Source organism: Pomacea canaliculata, linkage group LG8 (assembly GCF_003073045.1).
Source record: "Pomacea canaliculata isolate SZHN2017 linkage group LG8, ASM307304v1, whole genome shotgun sequence".
Lineage (NCBI taxonomy): Eukaryota > Metazoa > Mollusca > Gastropoda > Architaenioglossa > Ampullariidae > Pomacea > Pomacea canaliculata.
Window position 1 is genome coordinate 5,354,841 of NC_037597.1, and position 23,421 is coordinate 5,378,261.

Genomic DNA, 23,421 nt, shown 5'->3' on the forward strand with positions numbered 1-23,421 from the left:
CAGCAGAACAATTTCAAAACGAAGTTCGTTTCTTTTTTTTACACATGTATTGGCGGTGGCGGAATGTTCATCTTAGCATACAGGAGTAGAGTTTGTTTGATAGTAACATTATTTTTTAGTTCAACTTTGCAAAAATTATTGGTTGAATTTTGAAGAACTAGTTTTGGTTAAAACTAGTTTTACCTTGCCTTTCTTTTCAGTTCTCTCTTCAGATATTATTTTGTGAGAGACGTATGTCATTCTGGAGGAAATAATTGATAATAACACTGTTTATTGTTACACAGCACTTTTCAAGAAGCTGGAGTCCAAGAGAGAGGGGCTGATTATTTAGGTATCAACAGCTATGGTATTTCCATGACAACATTGGAAGAGGTATTTCTGAAGTTAGGTATGTAAGAAACTCTTTTTTTTTTTTTACAAGTCCAAGACTTCTTTTCTGCCGGGAATCTAAAGAGTAGTCTTCATTTTATTCTAACATTTTTGCAAACTCTGTGTCTTGTGAGTAATGTTTTGCTTTTTTCTTTCTGATGTAGTTTTATTTTAATTTGATTTGAGGGTATAAGGATTTTCTTTCATTTTTTAGGCTTTATGCCATGTCACAATAATTAGCATTTTAGAAATGTCGAAATAGTTCTTTTAGACGTGCTTGGGTGTGCAGTTTATTTTGTTCTACTAACAGTAGTGTAGACAAAACTGAGTGGGTTTATGAGTAAGTATAAAAAAAAAAACCCACGAAAATCTGTTCGTCTTTTTGTATAAATTTATTTTGGGGGAAGGAGAAGATGTGTTTATGGGAAAACAATAAAAAGGGGAGGATGTAGGAGATATTAGAAACAAGGAAAAGGTCATGCAAAGCTTACTTTAAAATTAACGCTTAGTTCTGAAAAAAAAATGCCTATATTTGGCTTCTTTGTGAGCCCAGCTCTCCCTCTCGCGTCTTATCCACGAGGAAACTGATCCATGTAAGACTGTTTATATAAGGCCCACTTGTTCAGGTGTCAAGAGACGCTAGGGAGGTCCTATATTAAGTAACTGATACACACTCACATTCTGTTTGCTTTGAACTAATCGTCATCGTTGTGTTAACGTTTCAGAAAAGAATGATCAAGATGGTAAGAGGGTTAGAATTAGAGTGATAACACGTACAGACTGACAAAGTGTTTCATGTGTGTTTTACGCTAACACATCCAGCAGACTAATTAGCATGTAAAATCCCTCGATTTTCTCCCTTTCCTCATTCTCCTTGTTTTCCAGTTTATTTCTGTCCTTGTGCCATCCGACCCTTCCCTTACTGCCTTCTCTTCTTTCCAGCACAATTTTCCCTTTATTCTTGATTATTTAGCCATACGTTGAACAGTATGGCTTTATTCAGCTGCTATTCATTAAATGTTTCACTCAAAAATATTTCACTTTTTCTGTCATTTTTGATTAAGTTTATAAAACACAACAAATAAAACTTCGGTCACAATACTTCCTCTACTATTTGAAGCAATAAAACTTCTTAACAACGACTTAAACAAAAGAAAATGGGTTAAATTCTAATGCTGTTTCCATAATTTGCACAGACGACTGCAGTTTAATACAATTAGTTCACTGCCTGCGATGTGGCGAGCATTCAGTTCGCGTCAGTTTCATAACTTTTGATTCTTACACACCCATTCTTCTGCCACCCCTTTGTTGAGCGTTTGTGTGCGTGCGTGCGTGCTTCAGAGGGGCGTGTGTGTATACATTTATATACGTGCGTAAGTTTGCTTGCATATGTGTGTATAGGTGTGTGTACCATGGTGCTTACGTGAGTATTTTACGTGGACCGCTGTTCGCAGATAGCTTCAGATGGCTTCTTTTGTGTACTGAACATGAATATTCGGACAAAGCTAACCTTTCAATTTTGACATTTTTACTGCTCTCATACAGGAACACCACTGAAGGTATTAAAATTATATAATCTGGAAAACTTATAGTTGTCTAAAGCATATTACTGTTTTTCTGATGTTGTCAATAATCAAGATCAAGCTTGTACTCAATATGGCTATGCACGTGTATATATGTTGTGGTTGTGGTGTGTGGATACACCCAGAAAATTCATGAATTTTTTTTTTCTCCCTACTGCATTATAGTAAAGAACAAAACATTATCGTTACTGTCCCTGTTGTTTTAATGAAATGTGTGACAAAGTTATAGATAATGTCAGCAATATAACTTTTAGAAGAGTTGGATTCTTATCTCTGGGTCATGTTTTTGTTATTCTGCTCTGTTTATGTGTTTGTAAGGGACGGAAAATAGCAACTATTTCTTGTGAACGCCTTGTTTTCAATTTTGCTTCAGTGGTCTTCACGTGGTTCGACTAAGTCAGGATAAAACATTTGGTCAGTAATAATGAAGAAACTGCATCAAATTTTGTTGCTGCTTTTTTTTTTCCCAGTGTCATTTACCCATTACGGTGGGACTCTGCTGTGGTTAAACTTAAGACGAGAATAGAAGAAAAACTTTTTTGCAGTCATTTTTAACCATCTGTTTTGCCCGACTTAATCGACGTGGTGATACCAACTTGGTCAGCATATCAATCGCAAGCAAGATAACAAAGGACAATTTATTGGTCAAAAGATTTTCAGACTGTTTAAAATCTTCGACCCATTTGTAGGGCTAATGGCAAGTTAGACTTAAATGATAGCAACTGACGTTCTCAATGGTTTCCGCTCAAACTTTTGAGTTTCAAGCAAACTGCTTACTCGCGGTTCTTGAGGCGTAGTTCGTACTCTTTCGCAAAGGAAAACAACCTGACCCTACTTAAATTCTCTCTCACGTAGTTTTCTCTACTTCGCTCAGCTCTTTATGCCGCTTTTACGGAAAAAAAAAAGTAAATAGGGCGGTGGATCATGTCCCTTACAGAACATGTACCGCCTGAGACGGCTAAGAGCTGTGTTATAGATGCGATTGAAAATAAACGACTGTTTTGCAACGTCAGTACTTACACTAATCTTTAAGCTCGACTTGTCATTTCATCTTCGTCAATCTTTTAAACGTGGAATGAACTGAAAGAGAATCTTGTTTCCTTAAAATGTTTAGAGAAACAAACGTTTAAACCTTGCTCGTGTTTTGCATCCTATTTACTTCACAAAACTGAAGGTTACTGAAGATGGCTATATATTTGTCGAATAAGCTGACGCTGACGAAATATTTCTCCCCATTCCGATCTTTCTAGCTGAAGAGGAGGCTGCAGGCTACAGCTTTATCAGCCCACTGCTGACACCGGGCCCGGATGACGTCTTCCTTGACGACGAAGACGACGGTGACGATACGGTGCGGCGCACCTCTCAACCAAGCCCTTACAGATGAGACTCGCCGCTGGACAGTCTTCGCCCCCATCCGTCACCATGACGACGATCTGTCGGACACATCCAGCCGTCGAGTGTCGGCCTTTCCTCGCCTGGGTTCACGCACGCGCTCTACCAGCGAGGAGGACGATTTGAATGTGCGAGGCAGTCGCCCGGGCAATGGCTTGACAAAGAAATTCTCAGACATCTTCGGGAAGAAGTCGAGCGAAGTGCCACCGGGCGGGGTGGAGACCAGACCCATGCGACCGACGTCACTGGCACTGAATCCTCTTCGTGGAAAGGAGTCCTTCTCCAGCTACGACGAGTCACGTGTCCAGTCCTCACAAACGCGCAAAGACCCCTACATGAAGAAGAAGAAGAGCCGTGCTTCCTCCATGCTCATGTCGGTGATGAAGAAGGGTTCGGCTCGTCCCACCTATGGGAAGAGTCGTGTCCGAAAGTAACATGGAAGAGTGGAGGCCATCCCCTGTCCACCTTGCTCCTCCTGTCCTCGCCGACATCAGGGGAAGATCGCCCAGCGCCATCACTCAGATCAAGCGGTCGTTGTCCGTGGAGGGCAGTCTGTCCCGACTGTCGGTGCTCAACCAGCTGTCGCCTATGGACGCTGACCCGTTGTCCAAGATGCTGATTCTGGAGTCGAAGGAAAGACATTCCTCTACCTCATCGGAACCCAGAAGGACGCTGAGTATTCTGGACAGGAGTCCTTCTATAAACGGTTTTCCTTCCATGTCGTCTTGTAGCGATGACGTGTCAGGATCGCAAACCAACATTTACGACGGAGGAGACACTGCGAACTGCAAAAACACCAGACGTAGATATTAAGGTGTGTAAAAAATTGTCTTTTAATCACCCCATCTTTCTGTGAACATTAAGTATGCATGTTTTAAAGACGTGAGGAAAGAGGGTGCATGTAAGAACTGTCCTATGTTAGTGCGTGTGTGTTGTCAAACTAATCACACACAGTACGCTTTTTAGGAGGCTCTCTCCCGCATGCAGCTGATCCCAGAAGGCAGCGGGTTAGAATGGCGAAGGTTCAAATCCCTAGTGAAGCTACGCCTGCGCTTGACGTTCCGATACAAGTATGCCCTCTATCTGCGCATCATCATCCCGGTCATCATTGCGCTGGTGGCTATAGCACTGACTCTTGCCAGCGACTACTTCGCCGAAAACCAGCCAGCCACGGAGACCAACCTGTCTCTGAGTGCACCACCAAATCCTCTTCTTTACAGGAACCTGTCAGGTGATTTTGCATTCTTGTTTGTGTTAGTGATAAGTCGCTATGAAAAGTAAACACCAGACTCCAGTAAGTTAGGGAAAATTTTCTTATCGGTTAATTAAATTCATTATGAAAGTGCTGCTCAAAGCACACTCGTTATCTTTTCTAAAGAAATCTATTTACGCTGGGAAAGTTTTTATTTTTTTATAAATTAGTTTATTTTCTGAGTTTTTAAATGACCCTAAAGTCGGAATAATTGTGAATGTCTTTTTTTTTTCATTCTAATTTTCGCGAATTATATAGAGTTAATTCTCAAAAGTTTAGTAGTGTTGATAGAGATCAACAAACTAACAGTTAACCTTGATTTTTCTTGTTTTACAGGTAGCCACATTGACAATCTTCTAGACGCCTTGTTGCAGGCAACATCCGGAATTCAAATTCTTGATCCAACCGTTACACTGAACTCTACGCAGGACTTGGCATCTGTTCTCGACATACTTTCACAGGCAATAATAATGATCATGCTTGAGCTACCGATATGGACGATCTCTTACGATGTTAAAAAAATATATAAAAATGTGCGATTTTTTTTTCTCCTTTATAACCTAGTGTGTAATTTGGGTTTTACTTTTAGTCTTTTGGCTTGCTTTAATTTTTTATGGGGTGAAGCAATCAGGTAAACGAAATTTCCGAATCTGTATAGAATAATATAATATAAAAATATAATGCCTTTTATAACTCTCTCAGAATGGTACATCATACAAAATGAACTACAACTACACTTGCGGGCTGGCCTTGCCGGAACTAATGTCGGCCATCTACAAGGCTGCTCGTCTGCAGCTCAGCCACACCAGCAACAGCAGCTTTGGTCTAGCTGATTCACTGACGGTGCTGCTGCAGCACTGGCCCGACACCGTTCTCTACGCTACAGCTGTGGCGTCCAACTGGGTACCCAGCCTCTTCCTGGGCATGGCGCTGACAATCACACCGACTGGTTATGCTGTGGATGTGCTCAGATGCAGAAAAGTACGTCTGGCTCCCTCTGCAACAGGGTGTTAGGTGTTATAGCTGAAGACATGCTTTCCTCCCTGAGGAGTATCTGTTGGAAAAAAAATCACTAAAAACTCTTCGGTCTCGGGAATTTTCTTTAATACATGTAACTTAAAATATAAAAGTGTCGGAGGCCCAGGAGTGTTCCAAGAGTGCCCCTCACACTTTTCTATTGTAAGTATGCATTAAAGAAAATCAGGAGACCTAAGGAAAAAATTATTTACCCATTTTAGTGCATTTGAAATAGAAGCTTTAAACATTTTTTTACTTATCTTGTTTTAAACTTTCTAATCATTTTGAATTTTATTATCGATTTTTCCGTTTTGCTTAGTGACTTTATTCCCTTATATTAGCCAGAACAGGGGAGGTAACCTCAATTTATAGTTTTACTAGTCCTAGAGAAGCAGTTACCTATCTCCCCTAGTTTGGCATTTATATATATATAATTATTATTGCATTGTCACTGGACGTGTAACTGGTTTTCAGACCTCTAGGACGATAGGGGGTATGTGAATAATCGAATACAAAATTCCCAAATAAACACACACAGGGAATTTAATAATAATTAATAATAAATTTAAAACATTTTTACTTTGTTGCTATAGATCTGACCTTACAAATAACTTGCGATGTAGAAGTGATTGCTTTTATTTGTTGTTTACAGAGACGGACTCGTCATATGCTTCGTCTGACAGGAGTTAGCTCTTTCCAGTACTGGAGTTCCACATTCTTCGTCGATTTTATTGAATTCTTTATTCCCGCTATCATCCTCTTCATAGCATGTGCGGTGTCCAAGGTAGATGAATTAAGGCACAGAAATGTTGTTTTGAGTAGCTTATCCTTTTAGATTTCCTTAACAGTTCTCGGGCCTGCACAGCGTAGTCACCTGACAAAAGTCTTTAAGTCTTTAATTCTCATTGTATTCTTTGTGACTGTTTTTGAATATTTTACAATGCTTTCTTTTCCCTGATCTTCTAGGAGATTTTTTAGGGGTCAAAAGCAAATAAAATGAGATAGCAATGATTATATTAGTTTTCATGTTACATTATAGTAGATACGTCACTTTTTGGTAATAAAGTTTATAAATTTCAATAGATATTCTGCATTTGTCATTGACACGAAGGGGGATAGTTTTGTAACTTCTAGATCACTGATTAATTGTGTTCCTTTTTGTGTTGAGACGATGTTTGAGTGTTGTCGTTTTTTTTTTTTTTGCGTTTGTATGCTTGAGTGCTCAGTATTATTCCTTAACTGTCTCCAATTGTGCCGTAGATCGACATGTTTGACGACTCGGGGTCGGTGTTGTCGTTCCTGGCGCTGGTGTTGCTGTACATCCCCGTCGGCATTTTGTGGGCCTACTTCACTTCTTTCGCCTTTAACAACCCCGAGACGTGCCTGGTGGCGTTGCCCAATATCGTCGTCCTGGTAAGTGCATGGCTCCCCTTCCCTCTTCTCGTCCCGTGGACATTGGCGTCACATCCGCCATGATTGCTTTGGCAGGTGGCTCACACTATCATGGCTGCCACAAGGGGCTCATTTTTACTGTCTTCATATAGTTCCGACGTAGTTAACTCTCTACTAACCCGACTGTGGTCTACGTACAAACGTTCGCAGCAATCCTAGGGTCCTTGCAAAGACTTTTACTTGAAGATTTTTACCAAGCTCAAAAAAATCTACATAATTGCATTTACAGATGCTAAGCATCTTTGTTCAATCACGAAATTCCTCTTGTCTCTGGGAGAGAAATTATAACTATTTTTACTTACAGGCAGCCCTCGGGCCCTTCTTTGTCGTCCATTTCCTGGACACCGGTGATACAGCCCTAGCTGCCAAGGTTATACACTATATCTTTACAGTCTGCTTTCCACCTTATATCTGCTTTGGCTGCCTCCACTATATCTCCAAGGTGAGTGGTTCTAATGGCGGAGACTTGAAACAAAAGCTAGCAGTTTATTTGTGTGTCTGCAAACGTGTGTAAGTCTTTCTGAGGACAGTCAGAATGTATATGTGATCCATAATGTTACTCGTCTTATGTGCTTTGAAAGTGAACATTTTGCAATTAGCAAAATATCTTTTTATGCGCTTTTTAGGTGGAATCGCTGTACAGAGAAGTTAACTATAACTCAACCCAGATTCCCACCAGCATGTACTTTGACTTCCAGCAAAACATCGCTATCTGCCTCATAATGGTATGGGTCTTACCGAGCCAGAGAGCGTGTGACTGAATTGTTTGATGTTGGCGATGAAACGGCGACGAAGATTGACAAATATGACTGCGGACGACGATGACGACGACGATGATGAAATCATTGTCTAGATTAATTATTCTTGTCTTTGTGTTTGCTACCTGCACAGCTTGGCGTGGACATGGTTGTGTTACTGCTGGCAGTGGTAATTCTGGACAGGTTCAGCACCGGGGCTTCCGCTCTTCCTTGCGATAGCAGCAGCAAGGACCGTCTGCTGCAGTCGTCGCTGCATGCCCTGGCTGCCAATCAGCGCCGTGGCGACAGCAACGTGGTGGCGGAGAGACAAATGATACAGGCCATGCGTAACAGCCCCGTGAGTATTCAGCTTGCCCTCTCTTAAACCAGGCTTTCCCTCACTCTTTTTCTATGATAGATTTATATTTTCCCTTTTATTATCTATTATTTATACCTTTTAAAAACCATTTTTTTCTTCTTTTTTATCTTATGAATCCGTTTAACCGAATGTATAAGCTGGCATTTTACAAAGAGAGAAAAAAATCAGTTTTGTGTCAAGCTTGCATTATCATTTTTATCTCCTTCTAGTAAAACTCATGGGATATGTGTTGCATTACGCCAAAGATGTTTTACACCGATAAAGCTAGGGGAATATTCGGTATTCAGTTCAACCATTTCCAACCTAAATTATTAGAAGATTGTCATGTGTAGTTCATGTTTTACAATTAAGTAATTTTTTGTATATTAGGGAATAATTTTCAATGTCAAGACTACATAATGAGTTTTTAAGTTTTGTCATTTTTATGAAGTTAAGGGGAACATAAATCTCATAAATAAACTACGCTTATGTTGTGTATGCAGGTAAACTATTAACAGTCTACCGCAGACAGCTGGTGTTATATCATTGACGGTTAATCTGCATTAAACATGGCATCTCTACCACAGGGAAGCTGGCCGAAGCTGATCGTACGGGGCTGACCAAGGTGTTCCGTGAGCAAAAGACGCAGATTTTGGCCGTGCGTGATGCCTGGTTCACTCTGGACAGTGGCCAGGTGCTCGGCCTGCTGGGGCCCAGCGGCGCCGGCAAGACCACAGTTATGAACATGCTCAGTGGCGACTTACGGCCAACAGACGGCACGGTCAGCTCTGTGCGTGTGCGTGCGTGCGCCTGGATGATGGAGATGTTGATTAAGCGAGGTTTTATACCCCCTATTGATTTTTCCAACATTTTTAGCTTGCAAAAATTAATCATATTGGAGATGCTTCCTACTTCTAAAACCTAAGTGCCCTTGACATATATGTCACTTTAATGTTGGCTTTATCTGTGTTCAGGTGGAACTAGAGTCCCGAAAGCTGAAGCCTGGCTGTCGGGGGACTTCCAGCAGAATCGGCTACTGCCCCCAGCACAGCCCTAATGTGGGGCTGTTTGACCCTTCAGGAGCACATCGAGGTGTACGGGCATTACGGGGGCTGACCGACGCGGATATCGCCACTTTTCAGGAAGGGTACGACAGCTTAAGAAAATGCAGAACAAAGTAATTTACATGCACGATAAAACATTTGCTAATCAGAAACAACCTGAAGTATAGCCTAGAAACAAAATGTGCTTTTAAGCATTGGTTCTTGTCTTTCTCAACATCAAGGTTCTTCTCCAGTCTTGATATCCTTGAGGACCGCACAAAGAAGGTTTCCGAAATTTCCGACGGCGTGAAGAGAAAGGTGAATATCCATAAATGAAAGAATTGCCTCTTGCTCTCTCTTTATCTATCTATATCGCCTCTCGCAGATTTGATGTTAAATATTTAGTTTGTTGGCTTTGCTAGGCAGTGGCCTTGAACATTGTTTTGGTTTTTGTTATTATGGTAGGTGGTGAGGGTATATGTGTTGCGGTTTTTGTGATGATGATGTAGGGGTTTGTTGTCTACGTTTTGTTTTTTGGCGAAGGACCTTGAAGATGATTTTTATTTTAAGATGTAATGAATTTTCTTATCTTTTTGGAGGTTTATGGTAATGGTATATTAGTATGGGGCCTTGTGTGTGCGAGTAGGTATATTCCTAGATACATGATGTATTTTGATGTGTGATGTATGTATACTTATGTGCAGGGCTCTTTGTACATATGTTATAAAGTCGATTTTAACTGGTTGATGTTGTACAATTACGCTGACAGATGCTCACACTCTTACTAAAGCTCTTGAAGCAATAAAGAACCCATCAAACTAAGTCTCTCTTCTCTCTCCTCCTTCCACAGTCTCCTTCTACCAGTTCGCATTTCTGTCGGTCTATCCTTACGTCCTGTGAAATTATATGTATTATATAATAAAAATATGTTAGATATTTTGTTCAAATTGCATACAATTTTAGTAACTATCTGAAACACCTGCTGAAAGGACTTAATAAGTTGTTTTCCTATCAGAAGTTGAACCTACACTATAATCTCATCTTGACTGGCACGTCTAGCGTTTTCCTGACGTAATGTGTTATCACTATTTACCTTTAGTACCAGAGTTATAATCATCCATCTCCCAATCAATCTTTACACGTTTTTCTTTCTCGGCCAGTTGTGTTTCGCCATTAGCATGCTGGGCAAACAGTCCCTCGTGCTGCTGGACGAACCATCCACGGGAATGGATCCCCGCGCCAAGCGTTCCTTCTGGTAAGCCCACAGTAGGCACTCCCCTTGTTTGCTTCCAGCTGCACACATCATCATCATCGTCATCGTCGTAGTCATTATCATCATCATTAAAAAAATATGTTTGCGCCCTCGAGTATTTCCGGTTTTGAACTGATCTAACACAAAGCGCTCAACTTCCTAAAATGGTGACTATGCGGTAAAACTGATCCAGAGTTTCCGATGACGTCTATAGGTAACATCATAAACTGTATTCGTCTTCCTAATTTTTTCTTTCTAATTTCGTAATTCTCATAAGAGGAAAAATAATTTGAGTCGATTGATAGTTAAACATTTTGGAAACTTTGTTGGAATAATGAAACAGAAAGGTGCTAGATCAATGTTTCGATTTTCTCCATTTTAGTACTAATCGTCATCCTCAAAGAGTTTCAAAGAAAAACGGAAAGTGTGAAGGTTTTAAGTTTGCATTTGATTTAAGTGCGTTGACAGATATAACACTTCATCTTGGGAGTTGGAAGGAAGGGAATAATTAACTGAGAACCATGCACTTTAATCAGGCAAAGATGGAATGGCTAGTGTTCAGGCGAGACTGAAGCAAGGGAGCCAGATCTTTAATGACAGTTATACCTTGCAGGGACACAGTAACTGCTGCTCTCAAGGCTGATAATCGCGGAGCCATCTTGACGACACAGTCCATGGCGGAGGCCGACGCCCTTTGCTCTCGCATTACCATTATGGTCAACGGCGACATGAAGTGAGTCAGATGAACTGCAAGAGTGGGAATAATATGCAGACTCTTGGCAAGAGGGACATTGAGTCCTGTTTGTTTGAAACAAAGTTAAATCCCTTGAGAATGGTTTGGTGTGCAAGAGTGGGTAACTCTGTAAAAGTTAGCACTATAAAGGTAGATAGCAATATGCCAGTAAGCAGAGTACACACATAATATCACACAAAGCGGCTTCCAACGCCCAAAACATCAAGGGGTAGAGAACACAGAGGGGAGGGAAAGGAGATGAGTCGATTATTTAGTTTCGAGCGAGATGTGCAAATCAAGGCAGTCGTTATGGCCGTCTGAGCTCTTTGACTGGTATGTCAGGTGTCTTGGGACGTCACAGCAACTCAAGAGCCAGTACGGACGAGGCTACACTCTGGAGGTGAAGCTGCGAACGTCTGAGCGCCAGACAGCCCAGCGGATGGAGATGCTGAGGTTGCTGCTGCACGAGATCTTTCCTGACATGAGTGTACTGGAGCAGTTCAACGAGAGGGCCATCTTCAAAGTGCCCGACACCGCCTCCGACTTCTCCTTGGCGAGAACATTCGAGACTCTCGAATCACGTGGGTGCATGTTTTGCTGTCGAGACTGAGCTATCATTGTGCATGTTGATCAGATCCATGTATAATTATCGTTATTAACTGCTTGGTTTGTCAAACAGTTTTACAGAGACCAAAAATTCAACAAACATTAAGTTCAATATTAATTATACATTCTTTCTTAATATTGGAGTTTTCCCTCGAGCTACCTAACTAAATACTGTCTCGCGAGTTTTCATTAAAATGACTCGATCATCTGTCAGTGTTTTTCTAAATTACATTCTTTTCTATGTTTATGCAGTAAAACGAAACCTGGATCTGGAAGAGTACAGTTTTAGTCAAGCCACACTAGAGCAGGTAAACTTTAAAAGTTTTTAAGAAAACACTTTTATTTGAAATGCACTAAAAAGGGTGAAATGTTTTTTGTTAGGTCACGGGGATTTTTTTTTTTACTTACATATAACTTGTAAGGGCCACTAGTAATAAAATTTTAATAGCTATAGAGAGCGCCCCTCACTCTTATATGTATATACTTTATGTAAAGTTTTCGGTTTTTTTTTAAAAAAAAATTAAAACCAAACGCTTCTCAGCTGCAGCCTTCGACGATAATTTGTCCCGATGTTTTTTACCTGTCCTTTTATTAACGTCTTTTTCTTTGCGTTTCGGTTTCATCCATCTGTGTCCTCACTTATAAGGAAATGATTTAATATTGCATTTTAATGAGTAGAGGGTCGAGTGTCGTGACAGTGTGACGGTTGAAAATTTAGCATCCGTCTATCTGACTGACAGATGCGCCGCATTCTATTCATACACGCTTTCAAACTCTTGACACCTAGGTGAACACTCAGCGAAAATCACAGGGCTCACAAAAACTTTATCTGCCCAATACTTTCGTGCCCTTATATATTTTTTTTTTTCTCAGCTGACCCGCACTGGGACAGTTTGACGCGCACGGAAACTTCAACAAAACGGTACTGCGTGCCAGAGTTATTTTACATCTCTAACGGGTTGCATCTTTTTGTTTTATGAGTTTTCTTGTTTTATTGCATAAACTCATCCAAAGGAAGGAACTATTGCATGTTTGAATTTTGTTATCGATTTCTTTTCTTTTCCTTTTTTGTGACTTTATTCTCTCTTTAATCTCCCGAATTAGAGGAGATAACCTATAGTTTACTAGTCTTAGAGAAGCAGTTACCTACCTCCCCTAATTTGGCCTATAAATTCTCATATAAGATAAAATAAATCAAATTCTTTTACTACTTGTGGACTGCTGGAAATGATTTAATACTGCATTGTCGCTAGAAATGAGTTACCGGTGAAAAATTCTTACCTCTAGGACGATGGGAAGTGGGTGAAAAAAATCGATTACAAAATTCTACTGACACCCATACATAAATAGAAGTATTTAAAAAAAAGGCTGCTTAAGACCTGTATTCAATAGATCTAACAAGTTTTCTGAAGGCGGCCTACTGAAAATGCAGCATTTCAGCTTGAGTATGGTTGGCAAGATTTAAAAGACATTATTGTCAATGAATTTCTTCTGCTCCTTCGTTGTCTAGTTCATAGAGAATTACAGTATTCGAAACAGCAACGTCCGTTTTTCTAGCTTTTCTTGCTCATTAACTTATATTTACACTGTCTTTCTTTTTTCTTTTCTTTTTTTTCTTTTCATCCTATCTGTCGAAAACATACGCATGCTTGCACACGCAATACACATTATCAGCGAGTACCTTGCAGAAATAGACCACAGGCACACTTAACATTATTTCATCAAAAGATGTCAGTAGCATCATTAGCATCATTACTTGTTAGCTGTGAAACATTGTGCAGGTTTTCCTGGAGTTTGCCCGTCTGCAGCGGGAAGGCGAGAGCAGATGCACAGTACCTAAGGCCGACCTGGACGAACTGGAGCTGGTGGAAAACGGAGTTCAGTACACACCTGGAGTTCAACACCCACCTGCAATGCCGGACACGAAGCCCGACATTCTCGTCACCAACAGCAGCAGCCCAGAAAGAGCAGCGACGCGAAGGAGACTCAGGGCCGGCCACACGGCTCCGGCGACGAGGCCAGCGGCGCTTCAGACACCGCCATTGGCGCCGACGCCGCCATCGGAATCACCATCAGCGCCGACGACAACGGCAAGAGTGAGAGAAGGGGTAGAGAGGAGGAAGGGGACGATTCGGCTGCTGGTGCCGCTGCTTCCGAAGACTTTAGCTGCGATGGTGGTATGGATAATCCGGCCTTCCTCGCAGACGATGAGCCTACAGACTGAGGTCGTAGTAGACATCTGAATATTATAATTTACCAAACGTGAACTTCTTCCTCCACTGTTTGTGCTTTCACACTCGAAATTTTTTTTTCGAAAATTGAGTATCGTACGCCAAGGTATACACCATGTCGAGTTCTTACTTTCGTTCTTTATAGTGGTATGATTCGACAGGCTATGCTGTGGTATACCAACTTTTGCTTACAACGTTTGAAGACTTCCCCGAGACGATGACACGGGAACAAATAGTAGAAAAGGAGAAGAATGGAAATACAAATGTGGAAATACTGAAAGAGAACTGAAATAACGAAAAAAATCTAGAATCAACGCTTAGAAAGTGTGAAAACCTCCGAACGCTAAAGGCGAACGAAACTTCATATCTCTGCATTTCCTGTGTCTGAAAGTAAAAAAGGAACGAACCTTTAGCCTCCTTGCACCAAGGCTGGTTCACTTAGCCACGCTAGAGAGAGGTCGTTCACCATTGGTACATGAGTTATTTGGTGCATTTGTTTCGTTATTCGTCTTGTTTACACGGCATTTATAGAATCATCATTTCCTGATTAAGGCAGGCCCCTGTAGGTCCTGATCCTTCTTTACAGCTGTCATTAAGACTAAGTGACGACGCTTTGCACGTGTGCTATGGAACAGAGGTAAAAGACTGCTGCTTCCAGAGCTGCAACCCCCATGCATGAACTCTGTGTTAGCAAAGTCCTTCGCCTGAGAACTGTTTCCAGTCTTTACGGTCCTTGAAGAAGAAAAAAAAGTACCCAATGAAGTCTCGGAAACTTAGTGCACATCGAATGCCAGGAATTGGCGATGAATTAGTTTCTTTACAATATTGTGCTGTATGGCTCATAACAAAGAACGACTAGACTCAAGTCTCGCTTGACCGGCATACTGAGAGGTCTTCCGTTATCCTGCTGGAAAGAAATCTTGTTAAGGGGTCGATTTGTCGTCACTGAAAAAAAAATGCTACAATTATTAACTTACCTCCCCTATGTTGCACTGGCGTCATTTCAGATGTTAGGGGTCAGAGAAAGATATAATTCTTCGATCAGCCCTTTCATCTACCATCCCAGTAACAGCACTACACCAAGACATATATCTATATATGTGGCCACTGTGAGCTAGACATGACAGACACGATCACAACAGTTCGCTGAACGTTCAGTTTTTATGATGTGAGCATTGTGAGAATGGACAGTGAGTAGTGCGCAGGCCATCGGAGTGTATTCTTTCTTATATTTTGCAAAACCATTTATTTTTAATATGTAGTTGAAATTTATATATACATACTGATATTCTGGGAGTCTGGAACATTTTGAGGTTATCAATATGTTAATATAAATGAAGTTAGCCATCCTGATGGCAATGCCCTGTGTACATAAAGACTGACTTGTGTCATCCCTTTTGTCATCGATCGTAAATATATGTATTTAGAATATTTATATATCGCGTGTAAATAATTTGCAAATACTATTCAACGATGGGACTGATGCTACACGCAGTGAAAAATATGTGCTCATTTGCTCCAGAACTAGAATATGAAAATAAACGTATGGTGGAATCTCGAGGAAGGGGTAGCGACATGGGAATATTCACGTTTAAGAGAGAGTGCGCAGTAACTGCGACTGTAACTTTATGACACATCATCAGTCATAAAATAGCAGTTCCACTGACCCATGTTTCAATGGCTCATGTAACAAAATGCAAAACAAGGCCATAAATATTGGTGCAACAATTTCTCGTAGTGGTCGTAAAAGAGGCAACTGTAGCGAAATTCTCAATAACCCACGGCAGGTTTGTCGCGTATAATAGGCATAATCACATCACACATCTTCACTGCATCTCGCCTATCGTATTTTATTGAATCAGAGCAGTGTTAATGCTTCTTTAGTTCTTATTTGAATACGCCGTCTGTTTTCCATTCATCTCGGAAAATCTTTAGTGTCCCTAGGTTGTCTGTTATGGGTTAGGGTCTCTCTTTATGACAACATACACATGAAGCCAAAACATAGCATCAATGCTAACTATTCGCCTAGATTCGTGTCCCTAGTCTTGCCGTCTGTAAAGTGACAGTGCTAGTGCGCGTTGTCAGCAGAACAGTGTGACTGCTAGTCTAGATACAAATTGTTATTCTAGTACATATAGATCACAAAGTTAATGATGCTTGTTTGTGTATTTACTCGGTGCAGGTGATTTGACATTTTTCTGAAGGAAATTTCAATTATCTACCGAAGATGTGCAAGTAGCGCCGGTGAGTTTCGGGCACTGTACGTGATGTGGTGCTTATGTGAGCCAGCCTCGAACATGATGATGGGCTCTTTTCAACGATTTCTCTCGCTGACAGTTCCATAATGTACAGATAGATAGGAGGGTGTACTAGCCGAAAGCACGTGTGCGTGATTGCATCTTGCCTTTATGTTTGCGTGCGTGTGTGCGTGCTATGTTCCAGGGAAGCAATGATCCTGGGTGTTGTATGACTCGCTTTATAAAAGCTTCACACATGAGTCTTTCACTGGACGCAGGCATTTGTTTTCAATGCCTGGTTGTAACGATCTGACGGTTTAACCGGACAACGGAGAAAAATAACTTTTTCTTACTATTCATACGTAGAGTCACTCGATATGACAACAGAATGTGGAGAGGAGCACTTTATATTAGCCTACGTACCACTCGTCACTGAGCTTGGTCTCATGGGCGTCATATCTACTACCCATACGTAAAACCGCCCCTAAATTTCAAAGAGTGGAGGAGCTCTGCGGGCACAATTAGAAGGAAAAGTAGGTACATGCGTTCATGCAACCTGGTTGTAGTTCTATGACCGCGTATATGCAGTCTCAAACTTTCGAGACAGAACTACGAAAGAGACGCTCTGGTTTTCGTAAAATAAAACATGTCACGGCCTTGTCTGTGTTAGTGTTTGTTCTTTCTTGCGTGCCAGCGTTTTTCCCCTCCCTCTTCGAGTTACATCACATATTCTTTTTCTACTCTCCCCATCCCCTCTCAAAGCCCTCTCTTATTCTTCCTTCTTACATTGTAATTATGCAGCAAGTTCCGTTACTTTGTCTAAGAATAACAGTCCTTATGACGAGTAGCAACCAACCAATTATGACTTGTAATTTGACTACGCGCTGTGTAGGCTCTTTAACAGTGTGCAAGCAGTTGTGCAACTTAATTGCATCATTCTCCACGATTGGTCGTGTAACCTCCCACCGAACGACCTACAGTCAGATGCAAACAATGCCAGCTTAGCCTTGACCTTCGAAAGTAACAGTAAATAAAATAAAATCATCTCTAAATGTACACTTTTTTTAGTAGTGTAAATACTACAAAAATATGGAATAACTCTCGTCCTTTTAATTCTTCTTTCTATTCTCTTGCCCAAAATATATCGCCGGCTATACGACTATCTCAATATCTCCGAAACTTATGCAAACTACGTAAGAGTGCGGTTAATTACACCACTGTACGTCTGGGTGGAAAAGTACGTGCTAACTCTCCTATCTGTCGTTGGCACCCTAGCTCAGTGGTTCTCAAAGTGTGGTCCGCGGACCACTTGTGGGTAAGTCAGGTGGTCCGCGGTTGACAGTCATAATATGTCAGCAAAGTGATGTTTAAATCCCCAGGTACGCTAATTATTCCAGTATTGGTTTCACGCGAGTTTTAATTTATCGATGCTCAGCTGCTTGTTTGAATAAAACTCTCGCTTACCGTGTCTTTATGTCACAGTGCGAGCATTGTGTCATTTAACCGCGTCACCTTTTACCCCTTAGTAATGCGCTTCCTTATTTTTAATTTTTATGTGTACTTTGCGATGTAATTTTAAGGAAACTTATTACTATACTACTATCACAATAGAACATTTAGTTTTGAATTATAATAAAACAAATGCGGCAATTTAAATTTGAAATTCACGGTAAAGAGTGATTTTAGGCCTTGGTGCGCCGTATTTTTTACTTCAGTAAAGTGGTCCGCGGTCCGAAATACTTTGAGAACCACTAGGATCACCTGTGTACACGCGCCAGTCTACCTGCGCACATGACTGGCAGACTGCATGACATATCAACATCCTGGAGATGATTTCCCGAAAAGACTGACATTCCGTGCTTAATCGCTACTCATAAATGACTGAGTGAAAGACGGTACATCGAACGAAAATAACAGATAAGATCAACAGATCCGTACGTTATTGCCAATACATGTATACGTATTATATTTATATCACCTAAAAAAAAAAAATTCATTTCACGCTGGAGAACTAAGTTATGCTAAAACCAGATCACTTTAAATTACTTTTCTCTGGCGTAAATGGATCAGAAGATTCAAAGCTTCTGCACCTGATCTCACTGCTATAGACTACGAACTTATATAATTGCTAGACTACCTAACAACCATTGCTACTGGTTACGGGAGACCATGCTGCCTAGGATAATTAAGTTCAATACATCTGTCCTGTGAACTGGCATCTATGAAATATAGCTCACCAGCGTATCTGTAGCAAAGTCAACATGAAATTAAAATTGCCGTTGTGTTATCAGCTTCTGCTGGGCTGGTACTGTTAAACGGGACACGACTAATCCGAGCAGCGAGGAAACGCATTCCATTCCTCTCTTCAACATTAGAGTAGTTTCCCTTTATTTATTCTTGTACATCTCTGGTCCGCTATCGTGTTTAGTATACGGAGGTAATAATCAGTGATATGATGCAGGCTTTTAATTATAAGTTATGAAAATCTACGACTAAATTAAGTGTGTCTTAATGAAAAATTCGGGCGAGACACAGCTCTCTGCGTTATTCAAGTAAGCTTAGTAATATCGTTGCACTGCGCATGTTCGGAAGTCACTTGCTTCTGATTGAAGTTCCACCTTTGATGGGAAATTGCTAAGGGCCGAAAAATGAAGTGACAGAGAACAACAGTGTAAATGCATTCTCTTAGAGGATAATCAGCATAAAACAAAGTTACCATGCAGGCAGATATTTTACGCCGAAACCCTTTGGATGACTTTGAGTTAATCCAGAGGGTTGGCAGTGGAACGTACGGCGATGTTTACAAGGTAAGAGATTTTTTTCATGCCAGTGTATGGATCATTTGTATACTATTGGGAACGGCACACTTCAACCACTTAGGTGGCATTCTTTACAACTCTGGCTAAACAAGCTCATGATCAAAATCAAATGTTACTGCTGCTGACTTATAAGATGAAAGTGCGATCTGCATTTAGTCGTCAGCCCAGAAGTTTCAGCTTTTATCTTAAATGAAGAGGTTAAGTTATACTTGATGAACTTTTGACCAGGGCAGAATTAGTAGACATCCATTAAATTACTGGGTAACTGAATTAGACCTACATAAGTCTGCAAAACGTACCATTGCGGTGATATTTTACAAAAGGTTACACCTGATGCTACCTATTTACATGTGTAATTTCAATGTATACAACTATAGCCAAAGTTAAATCAATTAGTTTTGTTTATATTTTTACAGAATCACCTCATAAATGACAGATTGTTTTGGCTTGTACTTTAATGTATGTGTTAGTTGTGTTGTGTAAAAATAAAGAAACTTGTTCAAGTTAAGTTGTTTAAGGCTGTTCATTTATCTTTTTGACATCACATTCTAGGCAAGAGATCTGAACACAGGTGAATTTGCAGCTTTCAAAGTCATCAAGCTTGAACCAGGTTTGTGTTGACCTCCTATTTATTGTGCTTATTGAAAGAATCACCAACACTTTATCAATTTTACCTTAAAGTATCTCCTAAATTAACTTCACTGTTAAATGGAGTGGGTGTGTACTTTTCTAAATAAACTGTTGTCCATGATTTACACATACCAGCTAATTGAGAGATTTTGGTTGTTTTTAAATTTAATTTGTCAGTTTGCATAACTTGCAAACACAAGGACATAATAAAGACCTTTCTGTTTCCTGCTTTAGGCCAGCTAATGGCAGCTTAACCAAAGAGGAAGCAAGCTCTCTCAATACTGTCTTGTTATCAGTTACTGATTACAGCATTTCCTTATTTTTCACTGTCTTCTTCTGTTGCTTCCCTCATTGTTCTTGGTATTGATAAAGATTTAGTTTACATGTGTGCACATGTGCATGCATACCTGTGTGTATGTGTGAGAGAGATCACAATTTCTTTTATTCTTTTAGGAGTAATGAATAAGGCTCTTTCTTTCAGGAGATGATTTTGCTATTATTCAGCAAGAAATACTTATGATGAAAGACTGCAAACATCCAAATATTGTTGCTTATTATGAAAGCTATTTGAGGTAATTGTTTTAAAACTTTATATGCTTATTATATTATGTCCTAGATTGTATTTGAATTTATCATATTTTTGTCATTAGTATCTCATCTCTCTATAATCTATATGTTTGAATGCATATTTCAAGATACAGTATAAGTGCACTCATACATAGGTATAGAATGTAGATGCATATTTACACTTCTCTTCCCTCCATTTAATGCACACACATGTTACAGCCTTATCAGCAATCTGATATTAACAAGAATTAATTCAATACCAGGAATCCAGTCCCCTCTGTTTTAACAGCTTCAAATGACTATTATCTTAAGAAAAATTCTGCATTTGACTTGGTGTAATGACACTGATGTTGCAGAAGAGACAAACTGTGGATTGCTATGGAATATTGTGGTGGTGGTTCAATGCAGGACATCTACCATGGTAAGACTAAGAGAGTAATCAGTCTCATACTTCTGCATGTGCATAGGATAATACATGAGCTGTTGGTTTTGCCAGTGCATTGTAAAATTATAGACCACACAATTTTCAGAATTAATTTCTCTGTTTTTATTAACAGTGACTGGCCCTTTGGCAGAGATTCAGATAGCCTTTGTGTGTCGTGAAACATTGAAAGGACTGCATTACCTACATCGGAGAGGCAAGATGCACAGAGATATTAAGGTAACAAAAGCACATCTCACTTACTTTGTGTTCATTGTCACCACAAAAGTCTTAGTTGACAGCCAACAGAAACTAAGTAAATGTATGGATGTTGGGAGGCTCCTTACCCTATTCTCATAGGCATGAAGTTCATTTACCCTGTCATTTACCCTACCAGAACAGGATAAATCTGCTATCTGCTGATAGTAGCTGAAATCCCGTCTTCATGGACTCATGGTAGCCTTACCCAATATTGTATTAGCATCTTATAATTTATGGGAGCACCTCCCAATAACTTTCTCCCATTTAGCATTCGTATGGAGCAGATGATTGATTTAGTTAAAGCAAACAGAATTTCTTTAGACCTAATAAATAAGCTGACAGATATAAGAACTTTTTTTTTATTACAAACAAAACTGAATATTGCAGACGACATGGTGCCTTCGATTGTTTTCCCCTTTTTGGTCATTTTTTTTTCTGAATGCAAAAAAAAATATATTTTTGCTTTCTGACACTAAACATCCAACATGAAGGAACGTCAGTTGATCATAATAAATAAATTTTATAATCTATGCTTCTTCCTTGCTTTTTCTATTTTTCATATTTTTCTTGTTTTAGTTTTAGATATCCCACTTGACCCTTTTGCCAAAGAACAGATGCAATTACACCATTTTGGGGAAATTCCCACCAATCCAGTCAGTTAGATAACTTCACTTACTCATAATTTCTAACTATGTGTGATAGTCTTGTCTTTTTTATTTTACAATAACACATTTATCAGTATATCTTGTATTAAAGACATTAAAATTTCAGACTGCTCAAGGATGTAATTTTAACTTTGTAAATTCTCCAGAAATCTGCATTCTTCCTCAAACATGATGTCTCTATCTCCCAAAGGGATGTAAATAAAAAGTAGATCATGATGGCTATGAATATTATGGCATAAGGAATTTCTTTAGACACTTTTTAACACTGATTGAATGTTTTTCCTGTAGGGTGCCAACATCCTGCTTACAGATAATGGAGATGTAAAACTTGGTGAGTTTTACGTATGATTTCTTTCTGAGCCTGTCAGTAATCATCAAGAACAATAACATGTGAAAAATGCTTAATCACAGAAAACATTTGAAGATTTTTTTTCAGAAATGGTAAGTGAGAAATTTATTGTTAGCAGAATATGATGGTGACAGTAGATGCATACAAGCATGTATGTACAGGCATCTACATTATGCAAATTATCACTAACACATTTGTCCACATCGTTCTCATGTACTCTTGAATATACAGACCTGGATTCTTACACCATTCTTGTTTAGACACCAGGACATGGATGAGTAGTGAAGTGCAGAAATGAAGATTTCTGATGCCGGATAATTATATTTTACCTACAAGCTTCCATAATCTCTGTAGGCAGCTTCCTACATGTGATTTATTTTACAGCTGACTTTGGAGTTTCTGCTCAGATAACAGCAACCATGTGCAAAAGAAAGTCTTTCATTGGAACACCTTACTGGTGAGAAATTTATGTGGCCTTTACAATCTTTTTCTGACATTAAAATATCACATAGCACACAGCAGAAAAAAAAGATACAGCTTTTGGGAGCATGAAAAGAAGAAAAAAATTAAACAACTAAGCTTTGTGAGAGTGTGTGAGAGAAAGGTCATGCATGCATTGGATCATAACACAGTCAATACCTCAGCAAGTCTATACTCTGTACTCGCTATGGTAGTTTCTTTTTCTTTTTTATTTAATTTGCATTTTGTATTTTGGATGCCATATTATCTGTAATTGATCTGTATCTGTGTCTCAGTCACACTCCTGGTGATTATTGGCAATGAAAATATTTAAATACATGTACTTTTATTCACCTTAGACAAGACACTTTTTCACTTGTAATACTTCCTATAGCGTCTTGCGTTAATTGCATGTTTGGTTGCAGGATGGCACCAGAGGTGGCAGCAGTGGAGCGAAAGGGAGGTTACAACCAGCAGTGTGACATTTGGGCTGTAGGCATCACTGCCATCGAGTTCGCAGAGTTGCAGCCTCCAATGTTTGATCTTCATCCCATGAGGTGTAGATTTTTTCCATTAATTTTCATAAAATGGGATTTCAGAAAGATGTCATGCTATTAATGATGATAGATTTACATTTTTGTTATACCTTTTTTATGGAACATTTTAATTTATAAGAACATGTCTAAGCTTGTTTTATTAATTAACTTTATGTAAATGCCTAAATAAGAAAAATGAAGTCTGTTCATGAGCAGCAGTATTTTAATATCAGTCACAGGTTCAGTCACTCTCTATTCCTTTGTTTATATTTCTGTACCTCCAGCAACCCTCCCTCCCCCCATCATTTCTCTTCTCTCCTCTTTTTAGAGTTTCTGCCTGTGTGATAAGCAACCTTTCTATTAAGGCAAAGTTGGTGAATTGTTCAAGTATATATTTGATACTGATTAATCGTACACTATACAGATAATGAAATCAAAATGGATATTCATAT

The 23,421-nt window shown here is 39.7% G+C and overlaps 3 protein-coding genes across 3 annotated transcripts in view; all 3 read left to right on the forward strand.

Annotated features, from left to right (window-relative positions):
* LOC112570314 (ATP-binding cassette sub-family A member 5-like) overlaps positions 1–16,919 on the forward strand; it is a 37,883-nt gene extending 20,964 nt beyond the window's left edge. The window contains exons 16-33 of the mRNA XM_025248698.1: positions 299–388; positions 3,354–3,721; positions 4,311–4,575; positions 4,933–5,057; positions 5,299–5,577; positions 6,266–6,397; positions 6,874–7,026; positions 7,370–7,507; positions 7,692–7,790; positions 7,957–8,164; positions 8,748–8,941; positions 9,135–9,307; positions 9,446–9,521; positions 10,364–10,458; positions 11,069–11,188; positions 11,531–11,769; positions 12,047–12,102; positions 13,576–16,919. Of these exons, the coding sequence (XP_025104483.1) occupies positions 299–388; positions 3,354–3,721; positions 4,311–4,575; positions 4,933–5,057; positions 5,299–5,577; positions 6,266–6,397; positions 6,874–7,026; positions 7,370–7,507; positions 7,692–7,790; positions 7,957–8,164; positions 8,748–8,941; positions 9,135–9,307; positions 9,446–9,521; positions 10,364–10,458; positions 11,069–11,188; positions 11,531–11,769; positions 12,047–12,102; positions 13,576–14,037 (3,272 nt within the window). The 3' untranslated portion in view covers positions 14,038–16,919. The remainder of the gene's footprint in view (positions 1–298; positions 389–3,353; positions 3,722–4,310; positions 4,576–4,932; positions 5,058–5,298; positions 5,578–6,265; positions 6,398–6,873; positions 7,027–7,369; positions 7,508–7,691; positions 7,791–7,956; positions 8,165–8,747; positions 8,942–9,134; positions 9,308–9,445; positions 9,522–10,363; positions 10,459–11,068; positions 11,189–11,530; positions 11,770–12,046; positions 12,103–13,575) is intronic.
* Positions 1,093–4,078, forward strand: LOC112570923. Its single transcript, XM_025249648.1, has 2 exons — positions 1,093–1,112; positions 3,203–4,078. The coding sequence occupies exon 2, from the start codon at positions 3,260–3,262 to the stop codon at positions 3,776–3,778; it is 519 nt and encodes a 172-aa protein (XP_025105433.1). The 5' UTR covers positions 1,093–1,112; positions 3,203–3,259; the 3' UTR covers positions 3,779–4,078.
* Positions 16,920–18,646: 1,727 nt separating the features above from the next.
* Positions 18,647–23,421, forward strand: part of LOC112570920 (mitogen-activated protein kinase kinase kinase kinase 5-like) — a 36,485-nt gene continuing 31,710 nt past the window's right edge. Inside the window, 8 exon segments of the mRNA XM_025249637.1 lie at positions 18,647–19,069; positions 19,634–19,691; positions 20,193–20,283; positions 20,635–20,699; positions 20,836–20,939; positions 21,914–21,956; positions 22,359–22,431; positions 22,859–22,990. Of these exon segments, the coding sequence (XP_025105422.1) occupies positions 18,980–19,069; positions 19,634–19,691; positions 20,193–20,283; positions 20,635–20,699; positions 20,836–20,939; positions 21,914–21,956; positions 22,359–22,431; positions 22,859–22,990 (656 nt within the window). The 5' untranslated portion in view covers positions 18,647–18,979.